Below are 23359 nucleotides of genomic sequence, written 5' to 3' on the forward strand. Positions count from 1 at the left end.
TGTCAAACTCAGCTTTAATTACCTCAAACCTTTCAAAAACAAGTGTTTAATCACGATTAAAAACACACTTTCGTCCATTTCCTTTAAGATAATAATTGACAACAAAAAATAAACTATGTAAAGGACACAGCTAAAACAAAGCTGCCTAGTTTGGAATCCAGCTTATTCGCAATAATCTACTATTCGATTTTGTACGACTTATTAAAACGACCCTCATAATTATACACTCTTAGACAATTAACACTCAATATGGCCAAAGTGCAAATTCAAATTTGGCTTCAAAAATATAGTTTAATGTTACTTATGTGCGTTTAAGAAGCCAATAGTAATTTATTTTAATACGTGTATCTGTCAATTATAAAAAGTTAAATTTGTTGTACTTAAAGATACCTACTTCCCGTTTTAAACAATACAGAGTCCCATAATTTATTATATCTTAACTGCAATAGATAAAAAGCGACGGACTTTAAATTTATGATAGACCTATACTGGCCCATAATATTACAACTACTTATAACTTTAAAGATTTTATTCAATAAAATGAGATATTTTAGAAACATTAAATATGAATGATGATTACTTTTAAAATTAGTATTAAACTCCGACTTCAGTTTCTCAATAATATACTCTTAAATTTAAATCTAAAATGATCAATTGATCGAAATTGCCTCCAGTAAACATATCTGGAGTGTTTAGAATATCATTTAAACATAATATGCCAATGGTGTCCCTGTTCTTTTATAATAAATAACGAGCGAAGTTGAGCATAACTGATAGCAATAAATATATAAAACCATTTTTAATTTTGACTACGTTAAATTTAATACCTTCAAAAGGTAGGTTGGCAAATCAATACAGATATTCGTTGGCGTTGCAGTCCCTGGATTGTAGGCGTGAATGATGACGTCATTTCTCTAAACTGTCTTTAACAAACTAGTAACACTATGTGTTGCAGTGTGGAGTATTTATCTTTCTGAAATGGGTTTCTTGGATATTAAACTCAATAATGTGTAAAAACGCAACGTAACCTACACATCAATAAAATGTACAGATAAAAATTTTAAATCTTTTAAAGTCTGAGGAAATTTAACAGCATCAAATTCATAAATTGATCATGATCAATGCGAAATGTCTTACATTAATTAATGATAGACATTTACATTATATTATTTGCATCTGGACTATAAAGAAAAGAAAGTATATAAAAACCATATACAAGAGCAAGAAAGTAATTAACTACGTAGTACTGCATCAAAATGTTAAATGCACACCTTAGCATGATTATAAAACAAACAAGAGTCGAAGGTAAAACCAGCACTGCCAATCTAGATCCTTATAACTTATACCATACACAATACTTTGTAATAATAACGTCTTTTATTAAATCGTTACATTAATGCATAAATACAAAATGACCTCTTAATTCGCCTACAACCTATTAAACTAATTTGGAATTTAACATAGAAATTAAAGCCTTATTTACATTTAAAAATACTGTTTTGAACTCTGAATTCAATCCTTCAACCGATGCCCTTTTAACTTAACGCAGTTTTTAAGGAAGTTCTGAAGCTGCGAGTATTCAATTTTGAAGATTAGTAACAGCAGTGTTTACCATGAAATTTGGTAAAAACTTACAATTTCAGACTATTATACTTATACAATTTCATCCACGATGCGGGTACAGCCTGGTACAGATTTATTCCTATCCAAAATCATCTGAAAAGCCCTGTAATAGAGAAAAATCATTTTCTCAGCCAATAATATTACTTACATAGTGACTACAGCAAAGCATCTTTACTCTTATTGTTATCAATGTAGTGGCCAAATCTTGAGGTATAAGTTTTAGTGGGTCAACGAATCAAAATATACAGTCTAATTGACCATAGGATCATGTATATGATAGCCAATATTAAATTTATGTTGTCAATTTAAAATACTATATTCTCCAAAATACACATAACGAGCCATTTGAATATGTTTTTATAATTTTAAAAAGTAAATAGTAATGTCATGATGTATATTCATATTATTGTTACGTTTTATAGGTATGATAAATGTGACAAATAAATATATTTGAAATTGTCAGAAAAAATCGATATGGTAATACTTATGTAGCAGTTTGAATGTTAAAAATAATGACATATTTTATAATATTTGAATTTATATAATATTTACTATATAAATAAATATCCCTCAGGGGCAGTGGGCTTTCCACTGTACGGGTGTTTTGGCGACCCCGGGGTACCTGAGCCAAGCTGTGAGAACCTTCTCACAGTTCTTCCAGAGCTAGGGCCTTTCTTCCCATCTTGTAGGTCTTAGCTCACTGTCTTTATTCTTTTCTGAGCTAACTTTGCTCGCCTTCTTCTTTTTTTCGACCCCGCATTACGGGTGTCCTTCCACCTTCTTTCGACCGGCGCATGCTGGGGAGTCCTGGGAGTGTCCCTGACTTGCTGCAGGGACTGATGTGTGCCTCGCACTGCCGATGGCCCTCTCCAGTGTGTTGTCAGAAGCCAGCTACTTCGGTCCTTGGTCAGGAAGTGCGGCATGGATGCAGGGATCGGACTCTGCATTGCCACGGGCGACCCCCAGCACGTACGGCACCTTGTGTGTATCGGTGCTGGGCAAACGGAGGTTCGGGCCCCGGGGAACTGGGGTAGGGGCGTCCACTCTCCTACGGGAGGAGGACCTCCAAGGGTACACCCGCTCTCGGCCAATGAACGGGCCGCTCCTTGCCGCACGATGCGCTGGTGACAAAAAAGCATGGACTGTCAAACTACATACAGGAGTAATGGAAAGGAGAAGGAGCAAGCCGCTTTCAAGCGCAGTTCAATTATGCAAAGGTCTCCGACCTTGACGACTGGGACGCCGACGAGGAGACTTAAAACCTCCCCTCCGCCGGTGCCGTTCAAGGCTGTTAGTGACACCGGATCGTCGTCCGGATCCGGAAAGAGGAAAGAAGAGGTCGATCTGGCGATGGAGGTGACCAACCCGGAAACACCTCAAGGAATTCCTCCCAGCAACAGCTCTCTTCGTGCGGCATTCGGTCTGCAAATGCTTCAGCAGCAGCATGACGATGCCAGCGAAGAGGAGGACCTGTCACTAAAAAAAATGAAAGCTCTTTTGAAGGAGATGGCCAAGGCTCTCCTTACTCAGAGGAACGTGAACAAGGCGATTAAGGATGGAATTCCGAAACTCGATGATTTCCTTGGTGAAATCGAGGAATGCCGGAAGATCAGGCTGAAGGCGGTGAAGCAGGAGCGCGACATCATGAACCGTGTCATATCTGATTCACCTCAAGCTCAAGCTTATCTGGCTGAGTCTCAGACCCAAGCCAGAAAGCGAGTAAAGCGGCAGAGAGGTTCTTCGCCGGGAAGCCCTGAGCTTAGGGAATTGGATCCAGCGCCGAATCCAGTCTTCTTCTCTGCTTCCACACAGACTGAGGACGTTCCGGCTGCTGATTTAGTTCCTGCTCCGGTAGGGGTTCCTGCACCAGCAGCTGCTCTAATCCCAGCGTCAATCCCATCGACATCTCTCAACTCGCAGGGGCCCGCTCCGCAAACACCTTTGGGGAACTGGGAGAGACGCCTGTCAAAAAAAGAGAGGAGACAGCTAAAGCGCGCCGAGGCTGCCTCAAAAAAGACGCCTGCAAAAGGGAAGAAGAAAGTCCAAGTCTCTGAACCGGTTAAGGAGACCCCTAGCAAAACTTCCAGGAAGCCTTCACGACCCAGGCTCAAGAAGCCTAGGCCTGAGGCGATTTTGATCAAACCCTTAGGGGGGCGATCTTTCGCCGATGTCCTAGGACAGATTAAAACCCAGGCGAAACCGGAAGAGACGGAGACTACAATCAAGTCCATCCGACGAACCCAGAACGGGGATGTTCTCCTCGAACTGGGAAAATCGAGGGACAAGGACGGTTTTGCTGCTTCCCTCAAAACCGCTCTTGGTGACAAAGGCTCTATTCGAACCCTTCAACCGAGATGTTCAGTGGAGATCCGAGACCTAGACGTTCTATCTACAGAGGACGAGGTGATCAAAGCGTTAAAGAAGGCGCTTCCAGAACTACCGGGAGAAGCGGGAGGTCTCAAGGTCTGGTTGACAAAACCAAATCGGAGCCAGCAGCGTATGGCAATTGCTGAATTGGGCGAAAAGCACGCTAATAAGCTGCTTAGCCTCCAGCACCTGAGAGTCGGATGGGTGAGTTGCAGGCTCAAACAAAGGGTCATCGTGCAAAGATGCTACCGGTGCCTAGCGTTCGGTCACTCTTCCCTTACCTGCAGAGGGCCCGACCGAAGTTTCAACTGCCTCCGGTGCGGAGACCAAGGCCACAAGAAGAAAGACTGCACCTCGAGCCTCTCCTGTTTCCTCTGTAAGGAGACAGGTTCTGCTGGGAATGCTCTTGGTCACTTACCTGGTTCTGGTCAGTGCGGTGTTTTTAGATCCGCACTCGAACAGGCAAAAGGCAGAGGCCAATAATCCGTATCCTACAGGCCAATCTTCAAAGATCCTGGGGGGCTGATAATCTTCTAAATCAGCTCGCCCGAGAACTCGGTGTCGACGCGCTCCTAGTCAGCGAGCAGTATCGGGACAGGGACCCAGGCATTTGGATCCCAGACAGTCTAGGTACTGCAGCTTTCTGGGCCCGGAACTCACAAGAAGTTATGGTGCGGAGTCACGGACGTGGCCGAGGATTCGTCTGGATAAGGTGTAGGGATGTAACTTTCTTCAGTTGCTACCTCACCCCAAACGAGGCCATCCAAGACTTCCGCGACAAGATTGATCGTTTGGAGGAGAGCGTGCTCGGCACCACTGGGCACGTTGTCGTTGGCGGTGATTTCAACGCGAGGGCCGTTGAGTGGGGTATGCCCTCTACCAACTCCCGGGGGAAATACATCTTGGACTTCATCGCCAGGGCCGGGCTCGTCGTCCTCAACCAGGGCGACACGCCTACTTTCAGGCGCCCCGGGCAGAGAGGCACGATTCCTGACGTAACCTTCGCGTCTGAGTCTCTTCTTTCGAGGATCTCTGGCTAGAGGGTGGTAGAGGATTACACGGGTAGTGACCACCGGTACATTGTTTTTGATCTGCATGATTTAAACCGTAGAGTTTCCTCATCCCGGGATGGGCCACGCCGATGGAACACCAATAAACTGGACGTGGTCAAGTTCACCGAGGTTATATCTCGGGGAGCGCAGGCGAATCCTGGTGAGGCTGGCGCCGAGGCTTTAGTAACATCCACGATGGAACTTTTTGTCTCGGCCTGTGACCGGTCTATGCCGCGAAAGAAACTCCGCCGTGGCAAGCAGCCCGTCTACTGGTGGACTGAAGAGATTGCGGAGCTCAGAAGAACATGCCTTAGAGCAAAACGTGCCGCCACTAGAGCGAGAATTCCTGCAGATAGAGTTCGTAAGTCGGATGTCTACAAAACTGCGAGAAAGTCTCTCCGCCGAGCTATCAACAGGAGCAAGGCGAATAGCTGGAGGAAACTTCGGGACGACGTCGATTCCGATCCTTGGGGTTTGGGTTACAAAGTTGTGACCCAGAAACTCGGCGCCCGCTCTCCACCCTCCATCATGGAGGGCGCCACCATGGAGAGGATCGTCACTGCCCTGTTTCCTGTACATCCACAGCGACCACTAGTTGACTTCGAACGGGTGGAGAGCGTTCCGCTTTTTACTATTGAGGAATTGGAAACCTTCGTTCTCACCCTGAAAAGCAACAAGGCTCCCGGCCCGGACGGGATTCCCAGCGAGGCTCTGAAGAAGATTTTCACCATCAATCCCGGGTTGTTGCTGAGAATGTACAATGCCTGCTTGGTTGAAGGAGTGTTTCCATCTCCCTGGAAAACCGCCAGGCTGGTGCTTATTAGCAAGGGAAAAGGTGATCCAGAGCTGCCGTCGTACTACAGACCTCTCTGCATGCTGGACACGGCTGGAAAACTTTTTGAAAAATTAATCCGTTCCCGCCTGATTTCTGCCGTGGTAGCTGTCGGGGACCTATGCCCTCGTCAGTACGGTTTAAGAAAGGGACGATCAACAATCGACGCGATTACGGAAGTACATAAAGCAGTTGAAAGAGCCGAGAGCCACAACCATTTCTCCCGCCGAGTAGTGCTTCTTGTTACGCTTGATGTCAAGAATGCCTTCAACTCGGCGAGATGGGTCGATATGTTGGATGCACTTCGTGACACCTTCCGAATTCCAACGTATCTGTTGCGGCTCATCGAGGACTACCTCCGTTCTAGGCGTCTGATATATGACACTCGAGACGGAGCGCGGACGGTGGAAGTCACCTCTGGTGCCGCGCAGGGTTCAATACTCGGCCCGGATCTCTGGAATATCGCTTATGACAGCCTCCTGAGATCCGAGATGCCAGAGGAAACCGTCTTGGTTGGGTACGCCGATGACGTTGCGGCTCTCATCGCCGCACGCAACGTTGAGCTGGCCCAGCTAAAGTTGAACCAGGTCATGCGAGTGGTCAACGCCTGGATGTCCGATCACGGTCTTTCGCTTGCTCTGAGCAAGACGGAGATCGTGATTCTCACAAAGAAAAGAATTGACACCGTCGTCCCGCTGCGAATGGGAAGGGAAGTGGTCCAGTCAATGCGTGCCGCCAAGTACCTCGGAGTCATGGTGGACAATAAGTTTAGCTGGAGAGACCAGATATTCCGTTCGGCGGACAAGGCTGCTAAGGTGGTCTCTTATCTTAGTAAGCTGATGGCCAATGTTGGGGGTCCTCGGTCCAGCAAAAGACGGTTATTGATGTCCGCAGTCCAGTCCGTACTCCTTTATGGGGCAGAGGTGTGGGCAGACGCTCTTACCAAGGAATGTTATAGGTTGCGACTCACCCGGGTTCAGCGTCAAGCTGCGCTCCGGGTGTGTTCCGCCTATCGGACAGTATCCGAGCCTGCCGTCCTGGTGGTTGCCGGAGTCATCCCTGTCAAGCTCTTGGCAGGGGAGAGGAAGGCGATTTATCAGAGACAAGGCGAGATCGGCAAGGACGCAGCAAGATCCGAAGAGCGTGCCCGAACCTTCCAGCAGTGGCAACACAGCTGGGAGCACGAAACCCGAGGACGATGGACTGCGCGACTCATCGAGCAGGTTCAACCATGGGTCGAAAGGCGGCATGGCGAGGTGGATTACTACCTCACGCAGTTCCTGACAGGTCACGGCTATTTCAAGTCGTACCTGAACCGGATGGGCAAGACCGATTCACCGGATTGCATCTACTGCCCGGGCGTTCCCGACGACGCGGAACACACCTTCTTCCGCTGTCCGCGTTGGGAAAGGCCCCGCCTGGAGGCCACAAGAAAACTCGGGGTTTTTTTCGGTGGATACGGTCTGCGAAAAGATAATGGAGGATGAGGGGAACTGGGATTGTTTGTCACAGTTCGTCCGGGGCATCCTCCTGGAAAAGAGACCCGATCTGGACCGCGAAGTGGCCCAGATCCCTTGACCGAGCGGCTGGATAAGGAGCGAGCCCCACGGGCTTAAGCCAAATTTAGGCCTAGCCTGAAGTAATGTGATAAACAATCCCAGGTTAGAATCCTAAAGAGTAGAGGAGGTTTTTTAGTGGGTAAACCCGTTTTTAGGGGAGTCCCACACTACAGGCTGGCCACCTGTGTGCGTAATTGCATTTTTCCTGCCTCTCCCTCAAAAAAAAAAAAAAAAAAAAAAAAAAAAAAAAAAAAAAAAAAAAAAAAAAAAAAACTATATCAATAAATAAACATAAAGAAACAAAGTTAATGGCTTACTGGAAAACCAATAATCCTTTTAAATGTAATACTAATGCTAGCTTTCTGAAACAATTTTTATATTTAGTCTTGAAATATTTGCTTATTTATAAAACGTTGTTCATTTTCAACTTATTTTTACTAAATGTACTTACCGGTACATACATCTAACGTGCTGCAGTCTTATACATTACAATGAGACCCTAGTTATGTTTAAAATTACATAACATAGAAACCCCAAGAAATAAAAAAAGAATAAACTTACCACAGTTATGTTTAGCTCACTATATCTAACCATATAATGAAATACGTAATCAATAACGTTTAACAAAACAGAGGAAATTTGTTATATGTAGTAAATTTAAATTGAATATATTCTGGACCGTTTTCCGTGTAAATAAGTCAATTCATCGTGTTAATGATTACATATCAAATCTACTGTTTTTTTATAATATATATTTCAAATTTTATAATTTATACACAAGAGAACAATGGAAACAAAGGAAACAAACAAATGAATCGACTAGTTTAGAATATCCTTAAAAACAGACTACGAGTGCTTTCTATATTTATGAAATAATTTTGACGTTGAATTTTAAGTAAGAAATATTGTTCAAAATAAAACCTGTTATGCATTTGTTATGATAATGTTTATGTGTGAAATCAATTTTATATTTTTACTAATAAGTCTTTTCAGTTTATAATGTATACACAACAAAACAGTGAAAATATACAAACGAAACAATTAATTTCAAGAATACTTAAAACACTTGAACAAGACTACGAAAGTTCCTCTACTTCTCGTCTTATGGTGACACCTCATTCTGAGCAACAAATATTGCTCAGATTAAAACCTGCTGCTATATTCTGTACACATAACTTAAGTGAGTACAAGATTTTATGAGACAAGACGATAAAAAGTATGCTAGTAATACAACACATTCCGTACGAATTATAGCGACGAGAAGGTAGGGAAACATATTTACTAGCCAAGTGTCTAGTGCCGTCGGTAGGTATTGTGTGGTGGCATCCAATGTAGCTGTCACATGTCACAGCCGCTTGTCACATTCCCTAATGGCGCCATCTCTTACATTCTGCATTCCAACAAACAGTTAGCGCCACACCACACTGCCATCACGCGGTAAACGTGACACGCTCCGGGATACTCAATACCGTGACTCGGTACAAACTTACTATAGCTACTCTGGTAGTAAATGTAACACTTTTGTAAGTTTTCTTATTACGTAAAGCGTATTTATAAATAAATAAAACTTCTTACAATATTAAAAATTATTAATTAAACTTATTATTCTATAACAAACGTTGTACTTTTATTTCAATCCATTTCTTTATTTTAATTTTGGAATTACACAGTGAACGAAAACTAGTTATAAGCTATACTTTCATATATACTGTACTTTCATATACTAAACTAATTCAATATTTTTGTATTATGTTTCAGTATAACCAATTATTATTGTAAAGACGAAAAAGTTGTAAATCGATATTGACAAATAATGAAAGCAAAAGTTTTAAAGTGAATCTGGAATTCGGGGTTTATTCTAAATTCATTTCAAGAGACCAGATATAATGATTAACTACCATGATTTTAAATCCCAAATTTTAAATCGAACTTTCTGGTAACTATAATACCTATATGTGACTATAAAAATGTCCAAGTTAATCCCATAAACCAGGAAGTAAAAGGAATCTGAATTTAGCAATATTCAATATGTATGACCTCATGAATGGTCCCGAACAGCGGACCTTCGGCTGCTGGTACACTTGTGCGGTAAGTAACACAGTACTACCTGTGATTGCAAGCTAATACAGACGGTGTAGCGGTACAAGAGTATAGGTGTAATTATTAAGTTAAACTCATATGGGACGCACAAGATATGTGAACTGCATAAAATATAAATGAAGAGATTGATTCACATATTCGTTAATTGGGACGTATAATTATTTTAATTCAAATATAATGTAATTTTATGAATAAATATTTATTAAGTCAAACATCTATTGGGTGTCTGTGTTATTTAGTCTCACAGTTTTGTTCTTAATAAATTTCAAGGTGAAATAACAGAGTTGTTGTTGGCCAATGATGAAAAATAGTTGTTTTCCCCTAATTTTTTGTAAATGTCATGGCCTTTTTCCAAAAAGTACTTAACTTACAGTTCTGATACTGGTTTATTCAATTCATCAGGTCATATACAACAAGAAATTATTTAATTTTCCCTTAATTTAACTTAGCAGATCATCGTTTTACTTTAAAACATTATAAGACCTCGTTTTATACGGTGAACTAAAATCCGTGCGAAATCTTTGCTTAGCATTACTCGCAAACAAAGCATTTCTGGACCCACGTTTATCAAAATAATTTCAATATTTTTACATGTAGAATGTAAATAAGTGAGAAGTAAACTTCTTTAGCACTTCATTTTACACAAGACAAGCTTCGATTATGGTTAAACCCCTTCGCTAATTAACTACATGTGACTCAATATAGGTTTATTAGTGTTATGTATTATTTAATGGATATGTTATTTAATATATAACACTAATTAAGCTATAATAAGTGACTTCCTAGCAGTTTATTAGCGTAGGGGTTTAAACATAATCAAAGCATGTCTTTTGTAAGACGAACTGCTAACGAAGTTTACTTCTCACTTTGGCCATCAACCTAAAGTCAGAGTCAGGAAAACTTTAAACAACGTTAGTGAGTGATACAATCTCTCTAAGGATTTAAGGAATATCAATATCTATGTAAGACAACATAACAACAATTTTCAACCAACGATATATTTCAAATATTTATTACCATATACATTGTTTTAATTTTTCATTCTTGAACTGAAATGTTAAAGTGAATATAAATTTATAAATTAAAATTCAATTCAACAATCAGTTGAATGCTATAGAAGATGTTTCTCCATATTTTAGAAATAACGTTTACATTCATGTAGTACTGTAGTATAATATAACTGTAGTATTCATGTAGTATAATATAACTGACGAATTAAAGTAGTTACAATTTTCAATATCTGTTCGTCACCTTACTACTGATTATGTCCTGACTATAGAGTATATATTTGCTATAGATTAAAATTTCCTTGTTTTAACGTTAGAACATGAAAATCCAAATAAGATCATATTAAATATTACAAAATAATAGTAATTGAGATTATAATTTTAGATTTTTTTACAGTAGTAACAGATAAACAGCTTAAAGAGGTCCTTGCGATATTTCTTCTTGTGTGGGTAAAATTTTTTAACATGTTTGGTTATTAATGATATAAATGTTATTTAACAAATTAAACGTGTATTTTAAAACAACTTATATATATTATATTTATTGAGTAGAATATTTAAACTGTCCTCGTTAAAGTTGTGGATGAGTAACCAAAAATAGATATTTTGTCCTGTTTAAAAAATATTCTTAAGTAAATTATGTGTATGGACTACAACTGTGACATAATATAAAGCTGTTCTTTGTTTGTATGTTATTTTTTGACGATGAAAGGATTGTGAAGGAAACAGGATTTTTCCGGACATTTTCAATCGTTCAGTGAAACGAAAAATCAGTAACCCTACGTTTCGAGATCTGCAATCTGATCTCTTCTTCAGGTAATAAACTAACCTAACACATATTTACAAACTAGGTTAAAATAAACAAACCATACCAAAGCGTTGTGGCACGCCAAAGTCAGGAATCACAACCGCCATGTTATTAGTAGTGTTACTGATTTCTTGTTTCACTGAACGACGGCAAATGTCCGGAAAAATCCTGTTTCCTTCATAAAGCTTTTGATATGGTACTACTATTTTTAACTACCAAAAATCCTGCATTGTTAATAAAAACTCATAATCCTAGTGTTGAAAAAAGTAGGTAATATAAAATACTTGTGGGCATTAAATATTAATTTTCTCAACGTAATTTGTTGTAACCAATAGACATGTAGACAAGAACAAAAAATATATTGTAAATTTTATAAACTTTTGAAACACTTTATTTACGTACAAATAATTGTTTTCGGTCAACCAAAATATATTATATCTTTGAGATTATATTATAATTTGTGTTTTATTTAAATAACTCTTAAAAATATTGCATATTTAGTAGTAATAATAATGAAATTAGATGGAGGTTTATTAATTCTTTATATTTAAAATAATTGTAAACCTGCATGAGATAATGTACAATCATTTAATACAAATAGATTAAAATTTTTATGATGTGCAACCAATCTACTTAATGTTGAAATATTCTCATATATTGGTAAAGCTAATGTTAAATAACCTATACTTTAATTAAATTAAATGGTATTTATACAAAGAAATCCAAATTTATTAAAATCTATAAAATCTAAAAATTATAAAATTTAAAAGTTTAATGTTTTAGAGTTTAAATTATTGTATTCTACTTTTACCCTTCAAGGTACATACTAGCAGAAATTTATAATATTGTAGCAATAATATGCCTAATATTGCTGCCTGCATAATGAAAGACTTTTTTCATAAATGTAAAAGATTTTAATTACAAGTAACATTAAATTATACTGTCGTTACTACATAATTTTCTCTAAACACCCGGAGATGGTGTAGTAGGATAGTCAGGATCAGTGTAGTTGTCACCATAACCGTAGTCATCCACTCCTTGAGGCCAGTCATCCAAGGGAGACCCCATTGTCATGAATCCCAAGATAGTGGCAAAAATAGCAATCTACAAATAAAAAAGCGGACTGAAATCTTTAGTATTTATGAAGAAAATTTAATTTAATTTTCGAGTATATAGTGTAATAGCTCTTGAATAATATATCATTATATAAATACTTTTATGAGGTGAAAATACATTAAATAAAGAGTAAATTAGTATTACTTACCAAAATTACTCGGAGCATGGTTGTTGCGCACAGCTCTAAAAAGAGTGAGAACCCAACCCGACGGAGACACATTTATAGTAAACACACTATTGTTCTATGCCTCATGTGGCAAGCTTCGCATGTTTCATTCCCGGGGTACATTCTCAGATGGCAAACACCTACGAGAAAAAGTTAGGAATTAATTCCGAAATCGTTGGAGTATCAGTAATCCACATCTATTATCAATCCGTACCACGTTTCATTCCTGTATGAATTATCAGTATATTTTTTGGATTCTTGGAAAGCACCAACAAAATAACATGTATATAGTTTTAAAATAAATTTAGTTAAACAGAATTTTTTATTCTGAATGGATGTATTTGTACGTGTTTTTCACTTAGACTAACGAAAAGTGATTCTAGAACTTATCAGTGTGAATGCTGTAGTTGTCACTGTTCGACCACGATCTGAATTGAAACTTTTGAAGACCTGTGTATAGTCCAGTCACTTTAGCTAACAACCTCGGAATGAGAGATTATTTAAATATATAGCTTATTATCTTACCTTTAATTTGCCGTTCTAAAAGTTATCTTAATAGCCTTATATAATTTAGTGTCTGCATAGGACAGTAAATATACAGTTTTCGATAAAAACTTAATTTTCAGTGATTATCTCGGTTTATATTGCTCCAATGATTTTATAATTTCTTATAAATCTTTTAGGTTATAAAATTTTGCACACTTATTATTTTATTTAATGAGCTTATAAATGCATAAAATTTTTGAATTTATATTAAAAATGTATTTAAAAGGCTAGTAACTACAATTATTTAAATAATAAATATTACGTTATTCAAAATCAAAGGTAATATTCACAGATTTTCAATATCACCACGCTCTATCTCAAATTTCATTTCAAAAATCTTTTCATTCGCTCAATGCTTTTTACAATCGAGGCTGGTAAGCGCGCAGCGGTCAGGCTTATGTTTCGTAATGAACGGTCAACCGCAAATATTTGTGAATATTGTACATTGAATAATTTGTAAAACGAATAACAACGAAGACATGAGATTGTATAAATATGCTGATGTTATATACAAGTATGTAGCTTTGTATCATTCCATTGTTAACCAATTTTTACGTTAAAATGACTGCTCTATGTAGTGCTATTGTAAAATATAATAGCTAATAAACCAATTTGATAACTACTAAGCATGTTTCATAAATATGTGATTACATTTTATATACTTTATACAGTTTAATGTATTTCAGTAATTCTAACTATCAAACAGATTGAATTACGAGTAGTTTTAAATGTATTGTAGGAGTATAAGAGATGATATAAGTGAAATGACTTGACAGTATTCAAATAGTTATAAACAAGTTAACTCCACTTGTGAAGATTTATAAATCATATCAAGACATCAATAAAGAAGACATCAGGTACCAGGTATCAGGTAAAATTAGTATAGTAGATTCTTTTTTTATATTTAAATTACTGTTCTAATAAATATTGGCCTATTATGTATATATGTTCATCATTCAAGAACTATTTTATTTTAGTGGCAGTTTTAAAGTTTGATTTAATTTTTTTCAAGAATTATTTAAGGAAGAAGGAAGAATAAAAAATAATATATCCATTCCATATCATCAAATCAATATCATATAAAAGCATTTTTAAGACTTCAGAATCCTAAATAATTATTTAGGTTGATTATATAAAATATTGCATTATAAATCTTCGTATGTTCTGTACAATTAAAACTCATATATTTTACAAACATTTTATTATACTAGAACACATTGTTTTTTTTTTATTAAATATTTACAACTTTGAAGTGTAGAATTTTTTATTCTACCGATATTTTAATCATGTAACTGCAGCTAAATGTAAATGGCAGCATTTCAACTACATATGGTTGAAATTTTATGGTTTTATAACCATCCTTTTATGGTTTTGGACGTTACCTGATTGTTATTTTAATTAAACACTATTATTTATTGTTCAGAAACATACATAGGCGATAATTCCAAACTAATGTTTTGGAGCTTAAGTATATTGTTTATAATGTTAAATACTTACTTACTTACTTACGGCGACTTTTACAGCTATTCTGGCCGTTTGTCGCAGTCAATACGCCATTGTCTCTTGCATAGCTATGCATCCTCTTCAATGATTCTTCTTTGTGTGGCTTTCTCTATTCAATCTTTCCACATTAACCTAGGTCTTCCTCTTTTCCTATTCCTTGTTGGTCTCCAATTCCATACTTTCCAAGGGATCCTATCTTCATTCATTCTTCTCATGTGACCATACCATTGTAACTGTTTTCTCTCTATATTGTCCGTAATTGATGATTGAACATTCATTATCTCTCTTATTGTCACGTTTGGAACTCTATCTTCTAATGTCAGTCTACAGCACCTTCTCCAATAACTATTTTCTACTGTCTCTATTCTTTTCTTCAACTTTTGAGTTATTGTCCATACTTCTGCACCATACGTTACTGTACTTTCGATGATTGATTCATATATCCTTCTCTTTATGTCCTTTCTTATATTAAGATTCCACAGTATAGAATTTAAGTGACTAACTATAGATTTTCCCTTTGTAACTTTGTTCATGATATCTTTTTCATCTCTTCCACCACTTGTTATGGTACATCCTAAATAGTTATATTCGTCCACAATCTTTATTACATTTCCATTTATGTTCAGGTCTCTTCCTTCTCTCCCGATAACCAAATATTGCGTCTTGTCCATGTTCACTTCATAATAATGTTAAAAATTACTACTAAATTGTACGTGTAATGCAGAGGTCCAGTTTCCAGGTGATTCATTAAAAATTATTTGCTATATATATTATTATTTATAGGCAATACCACCACGTAAACTACAACAAGTTCACAATTTTAAAACGTTATTACTAAAACAATGTTAAAGCCTTTACGAGACGTAAAATTTAACAAAATATTTTCCACATCTAACGGAAGGGATGATCCAGAGAATTTTTTTTTCTCCCTTTACTCATGCAGTTCATTTAATGCAGTGCAAACTCTTAACAGAATTAAAAACTTCCAACTGTTCCTTCAGTTTCAAGAGTTTGTTCCTAGCAAACAACATGGTTCATACCATTTTGGATTTCTTATGATGGATAAACACCATTACGAATACTTTACTCAACACACCCTATATATTAAATCTCTTTTCACCTGCATGTTACTCGTGCATTTATATTTTTAATGTTTATTGTAATACTCAGCAATAGAATGAACGTCATGCTGCTATAAATAAATATGTATGTTTTAGCTGAGAATTTAATTCTAATTATGAGAATATCTCCAAGTCATATATTTTATAAAGATAAAATGATTCTATAGTATTATGGGCTAAATAACAGGTAGGTCACTTTGAATTTAAATCTGCTGACTGATGATGCGTTTTTAAAGCAAGGCCAGTATCTTTAAATAAGTTGATTTAATTAGGTATATTTTGATGTGCTGTAGCTCAGAAAATCTTACGTGGTACTTTAAATACCAACTTGCACCCTATTCCCAGAACCTTTATTTCTAGGAATTAATTTTTGGCCGAAACTTTATCTCCAATAGTGCGACTTTTTATTGGATGTCCAAAGGGTTAAAAAATATAAAGAATATTTTTCTCATATATTACATTTTCCAAAAACTGTTATACACTTCAAGGGCCGTCCATCATATGAATACGTGATTGTAAATAAGCGTCAGAAGAGAGATTGCATGAAAGAGCTAAAACTCATACATTTATGATCCTGTATACTTGTATTGTTTAGTGTATGATGATGATAATTGGATTATCTTTGCTTAAAACATATCTGACTATTAGTTTTTTAGTAAAATAAGCTAGGAAAAAATATTACATTACAAAAAGTTTTCAACGTAAATTTTTTAATTATTCTTTTAAATATCCACTTATGTTAGTTTTTTTCTGCTAAATTTTAAACTGTTAATTAAACTACGTTGCAAACTAAAAATTAATTTTAATAAAACTTTGTATCTTTATATACGATTATTCCTGACTGTTTACTAAATGCTGAGTACAAGTAACTCTTATACAAAAACATTAAAATTAAAGACATTACACTTTTAAAAATACATTGCAAGATTTGTGCTCTATTATAACTTATGTTAATTATTAAGTGAATTCGATATTTTCTTATTTTTCCCTTTGTATCAAAATATTCGTCAATCCCTTTAAAATAAAAAGCTATCATTAACAAACAATAAATTTTAAACATGAACATCGTAGTTTCTACTATAAAAGAGCTACTTATAAAAAATACACACAGAGTGGTATTGAAAAAGTGAAACGCAAACCAGAAAGAATTAACCACATATAGGACTGAAATGGAAGCGTCGAGAAAAACGGGTGGTGGAGGTCTTTATACCGACATCTTCAAAACAATGAACTAACTAAAATTGACGCCTTTCATTGGCCTCTGACCATTGATTCACAAGTTCAGAAATAAACAAACGTCAACTCTCATTGTTAACCCGTTTAAAAAAAATTAGAGTACCATAAAAACCTGTCTGTTTTTCCTGTGTAGTTTCTTCAATTAAAAGATTCCTATTTTGAGAAAATTGCTAAGTTTAATTTACTTATACTATTTTGAATAACTAAATTCTAAAATTTTTCCCTTATGTTTTCTCATTAATTTTTGATAAATTCATTAATAAATTGCCAATGTTTGTACATGTTACATTTCTCATTACACTTGAAATTGTATCCTGGCTTCTTGTCTATAAGAAGTATGGAATGTTTACATTATTAAATGTTTAACTTACAATATAAGTTAGAAATGAATAAGAAGCCGTGAGCTTAATTCTACAGGGGCACACAACCCCCCCTTTCCCTGAAATTACTAGAAAGATAACCCTTTAAAAATAATAGCACTAATTGGATGGTCTTTGAGTTAAGCGGAATCGCAAAAATTAAAAGAATTACAAATTATGTATTTTCATATAAAGTTTTTAACTTCATCGGTAGTCGATTTCTTCCCAGACTCGCACTAGCATTTCAGGTGTAACTTGTTCAGCAGTAGCGTAATAGTAAATTTCTTGCTCTAATTCAGGTAGAGTGTGGTTGTAAAGGAGGTACGTACTACCATATCTTTTTATGAAACCACAGAATAAAAAATCTAGCGGTGTCAGGTACTGGGGAACGGGGAGGCCATGCTATTTGCGCATCACGGACAATCCGGTTGACCTGGGAAGCGGTTACATTTAGAAAATCCCGGAGCGTCAGTCAGATATGTGGTCGGTGCGCCATCGTTGCATAAAGAAAACACATTTCGTTCTCGGTCATCCTCATCGATCTGTGTATTAAAAATTGTTGCAACATATTAAGAACACAATCCATTGATGGTTTTCTCTTGGAAAAAAGGGGCCGTACACTTTTCTTCTTGCTCACCGTACAAAAAACTTTCACTTTAGAGGGCTATCACGATACATGTAATGTTTCATGTGGATTTTCGCTGTGCCCCAAATCTTACCAGTGATGTGTTTTTACCTTGCCATTTAATTGAAAAAGTGGACTCGTCAGAAAAGATTATGTTATCCAAGAAATGTTCATTATCATCCACTCGTGATTTAACATATCCACACAGACGTTCATACGGGCAATCTTATCAGTGTCTTTAATTTCTTGTAAAAGCGAATATTGTATGGTTTCAAGTGCAAACGTTTTCTTAACACACGCCAAACCGTCGTATGTGGTACTCAATGCAGCTCACGAAGATGCACGCCGAGTCGATTTCGTAGGGCTATTTTACAAAAACATTGTCTCACTTGCTAAACGACTTCGTCAGATGTGAGCTTTTACGACCTAAAGGATTTTTTATGTTTCACGTGAGCACGCTGTTTCTAAAAAACAAAACTATGCTACTCATAAAATGGTAGGGCCTACTAGGAGGGATGCCTTTAGAGTACTTGGTATGAGAAATTACGCAGAACTGTTGTCGCAGACTTCGAATTCTTCAAACCAAAACAACACAACTATCACGCTCCGGTCCAGTGAAGGCAGCCATGTTTTTACGTAACTGTCTCACTTGCGCTTGTGCGGCGCGATTAGGCACTAGCGGACTACGAGAGTCAAAACCCGAACTGTTTTACCTTTAAAAGAACACCAAAACAAGTTCTGTACCTTGTTTTAATAAATTTTAATATTAATTTTCTAAGTTTGTAAAGTCCTTTTTGAAACGCTCTAAGACTTATAATTGAATAAACAGAAGGCAATAGGAACTGCGCTGTGTAATAATCTCCCATATAACGTTACTGTGCTGGGATGGGATTTATTTAACATGAACGCGTCATTGTAGCTCTATTTTAATATCGGCTTAGTAAGTGCGTCTACTCTTGTTCAGAGTTTACTCTTTTTTAATCTAGAGCCCCTTACCTGTCTAAAGAGAGACAAAAGAAGGTGGTGGTGGAAGACGATCAAAAACGTAATCCTTCGTTTAGTTTTGACACCAGATACATCTCTATTACACACAATGAAGAGATGCTTTCAATGTGCCAATAATATAGAAATATTTTTAACTGTGTTGTACTAATAAGCTCCTCATGTACAATTAGAATAGTTGGACTGTCAAGTGAGTGTGAAGCTGTAGCTCAAGTTGGAGCTAAGCATATCTTTAATAGTCGACGACCTGACTCGAAGGTTCCGGCAGGAAAATCTGAGGAAGCGTCAGATACTAAACGCTGCAGTAAAAGGAAGGTAAGCTGTAGCTACATTCAAAATCCAAATTCAATCAACCCATCCTACGATAGCTACCTTATGTTTATAAATGTCGGTTACTCCACCGTGCCTAGAGATCGTGTCAGAAACATCGTAGAGCACTCAATTGTGTACCAAAAAGACTATAGGCTATTCACGTTTCTATAGGTAAACCTAATGTTAAGGTTCGTTTTGAGTTTCTTCATCGTCAAATTATTTTGGATCTCCTCAGACGAAAATCACTTTAGATTCCAGGAATCAAGTCTGACACAGCGTCAGATACCAGACGATACAATGGAAGGAGAGTGAACTGAAGCTACATTTAACAACATTCAAATTGTATCAATCCTTCCTAACATAGCGGCTTTGTACTTTTACCAGTCGGTAAGTAAGCTATATTGGGCTGAATATATATAATAAATAATTCTACGTGCATACCAACAATTCTTTTATGTTAGATATATAATTGAGACGGTTTTACAAAAATACGTATTATTCTACATTTACCATAATATTATTGGATAATGGTAAATATCAATAACATTTTTAAACAATATTCAACTTTAACTAAGTTTACATATAATTCTGTAACTTGTTTTACTATTTTATACTTTGTAAAGACAAGATTGAAAATACCTGCTTAATAAAATGTAAGTAGGTATTACTTACTTTACAGGTAGTAAAAGTTGCATAGCACAGCTTAATATCTGCGAAACTTTTGAAAATAACCTGTTATAAATCATGTATTTTCTTTAATATTTTACAGTAACTTATAACATTATACAAGTATGTACATTATTAACAAGGAATTATCGGTTTCAAAGTTTCAGAAAGAGTACTTCTTGGTGAAAATTTTGATATAAAAGACACATAAGTTTTGTACGTGTATTTAGAATATTATTTAACATAGTCATGCACATGAATAATTATATTATCTATACATCATAGAATATTAAGTTAAAACAAAACAACATTAATATGTTATACCCGTCTTCATAGTAAAAGATACAGAAGAACGTGTTACATTATTATTGTTTGAAGGGATATGCGACTAATGTACCATGAACGGTCCGTAAAGTTTGTTATTGGGGCAGAAAATTAAATTATGTACACCGCGCACGTTCGACATAACTACATTTGTTCTAGGTTACTATACCATTTATTAATTTTACAGTAAATATAATTTTTCTGTTAAGTATTGTCTTTTTATTTACAACTACCCAGTTATAAATAAAAAGTCAATATTTAATCATTTCGCATTTAATCTCCCATGATAATCAATGGAAAAATGGAAGTAATAATCTTCTAAATTTCTATTGAATTATTCAAAGTCACATAAGTTGCAATACTGACACAATGAGTAAAGAAATATACTATAAAGAATTTATAATCCATAAAAAACTACTTCTGCATGTATAATTTAACATTATATACATAATTTTACGACTGAAGTTTATTCACTTAATTAATTTTTATAATTTTTTTGAGATTATTTATTACTACACTTAAGGGGCTGAATGCTCTATAAAAGAGATTTTAGCAAGGTTTATAGTTTTAAGTTTTTAGATAGTAATGGGCATAATTATATAGTCCATTTAACTATAAAATCAGACAGGCAGACACATATCATACAAAAAAAGACATTTTCAATAACAATAACAAAACAGTTTCTGAAAGAACTAGCTTGAGTTTTACCCCCAAGGACAGCCTTAAAATATAAACACTATTATTCACGTATAAATAAATGAATAAATAAATAAATATATATAATATAAATATAAATATATATATTATGGAGTTTGACGTCAGAGACAGATAGCATTTTCCAAAAAGAAGAAAGAACTTGCAGTTGATATTTGTCAATTGTAAGTGCTGAGTGAGTAAGTCGTAGTGGCAACTTGAGAATATTTCAATAAAGTTGAAGATTGGTTTTCTGTGAAACAATGAATCCTCGATCACATAGTAGTTTAATCTTGAATCCGTTAAAAACGGTTAAATAACACAGAAGTACATAATATATCTTAAATATCAATTTTTTCGGTTCATCATTCATTGTCTGGCGAGTTATTTAGGATGATCTAACGTCGTAGGGAGTTATATGCCACTACGGTATAAAATTGTGAAAGCTATATTTCACCATTCTAATTTTGTGGGGTACATAGTGTATGCCTGTAAACGATTGATTTATTACTGCCTACACGTTTAATCGAGTATTCATAAAGGAGCCCTACCAGCTTGCTACAGATCGGAGAACTTAAGGAGACCATCGATTACCTTGAGGATCGTCAAGTACTGATCGGAAATGTGTGACGTCATAGTGGGTAGCCTACTCTTCCCACCTTCACACCGTGTGTGTTAACCCGTGTATTGGTCAACTGTGTTCCTGTTCGATTCGTTGGAGCTATAACCTAAAAGCATAACGGAAATATTCTATAGGCCTATACATGGCTCACGTTTTCTTTTTTTATTTATTGCCTAGGTCTTTTGAACACTAGAATTATCAATCCCATTGCGGGCTGATACGTATCCGGCATTTAATATAATGTTTCTAAGGAATTTTCTTTCGAAGGAAGAAAAATGCTCTTACGGTATTAGTATAATAAAAACTAAACAGCATTTAAAAGCATCATTCAATGAATTTGGAACATTTCCCCTATTTCTACAAAAAAGGTTTTGAAGTTTAACATTACTCCTTAGAAGTTAAATTCCAGATGACTGCCAGGACAGGCTGCATATACTGTAACTCAACCCTTGTTTTAGTTTTATGTGTAGCCTAATTCCAAAAACATGTACTTGTCATTCTTTCCATGGATGCTTTACATAATTAGGAAAATAAAACATTAGCATCCTATTTTATACATCAATTAAAAAAAAACTCTACAATAATATACTTTTTTGTGTGCGGAATATTATATTTATGGAACTTATCATCAGACCCAAATTCCAATTTTATAAGGAAATAGCTTCTAGAATGTATCTAGTTTGATTTACTTGTCTTATATTATTTTATCCCTAAATTCTTCTATATTTAGTATAAAATGACATTCCACACAGTTTATTAGGCTTATTTATTGCTGTATGTTAAATAACATGTTATTGCAGGCAATTATTGAAAATATTGGTCAAGTAACAGTGTTTTGCGATATTCATGGTCAGTGTAGTTGTAGTCCCAGTATCCATATTCGTCATCCAGAGGAGAAGCCAGGCTCATATACCCCAAAATGGCGGCAAAAATTGTTATCTGCATGAAAAATTATACAATTACAAATTAGTTGCTCAGATTAAAATTTGAAGTTAAACTGTTAATATTAATCAATTCTTTTTGTACCAGTTTTTAACTAAGTAATAAAACAAATTTACTTCATCAATAACCTTTATTATTAAAGCTTAAAACAAAATTGTTATAATGACAATTACTATAAGATAATTACATTTAAATAGTTTTATCATAATAAGCATCAATTAATATTACATAATGTGTAGATTTTCAAAACACTAATACGTTTGTATTAATAAAGTTTGTTGTTTTTGAGATTATAGATAAAGAACAAGACCATATTATTATTCTTATATTTTATATAAATTTTTCTAATAAGGCAATCCTTAATGAACTAGGCAACGACAGAAAATGACTCGTTATGAAATTCTAAGATTTTATAATTCTATTTCACCTTTAACATTGTACATTATGCGATATTGTATTACTTTTAAGATATTTAAGAATTTAAAATTACTTTTTGGACTAGTTATCAAAATAATTCTAAAATAATTTCCTAATAATGTTTTAGTGCTTTACAAAGATTATCTTTATTCTCTCGGTTTGTGTATAAAGTTATTTTGGATTTGCTTATGTTGAGGTTATTTAAAAATATAACGACACAAAAATAATACTAGGGATTCTAATACATTTTAAGTTTCATTGGCCTTTTCTATAGCTAGAAATAATACTACAGAAACTTATAAAAAAAGTATATTACATTTATTAAACGTTTATTAGTAATTTTTTTTAATATATTAATCGG

At 35.5% G+C, this 23359-nt stretch overlaps 1 protein-coding gene across 1 annotated transcript; it reads left to right on the forward strand.

The window, feature by feature from the left end:
* The first annotated feature begins 2760 nt into the window (after positions 1-2760).
* On the forward strand, positions 2761-4473 carry LOC124366490. Its single transcript, XM_046823078.1, has one exon. The coding sequence runs from the start codon at positions 2761-2763 to the stop codon at positions 4471-4473; it is 1713 nt and encodes a 570-aa protein (XP_046679034.1).
* The last annotated feature ends 18886 nt before the right edge of the window (positions 4474-23359 follow it).

The sequence above is a fragment of the Homalodisca vitripennis genome, chromosome 7 (assembly GCF_021130785.1).
Source record: "Homalodisca vitripennis isolate AUS2020 chromosome 7, UT_GWSS_2.1, whole genome shotgun sequence".
In the NCBI taxonomy this organism is placed as follows: domain Eukaryota; kingdom Metazoa; phylum Arthropoda; class Insecta; order Hemiptera; family Cicadellidae; genus Homalodisca; species Homalodisca vitripennis.

Coding starts and splice junctions, on each gene's coding strand:
- LOC124366490 (XM_046823078.1), top strand. CDS start 2,761: ATGGACTGTCAAACTACATACAGGAGTAATGGAAAGGAGAAGGAGCAA.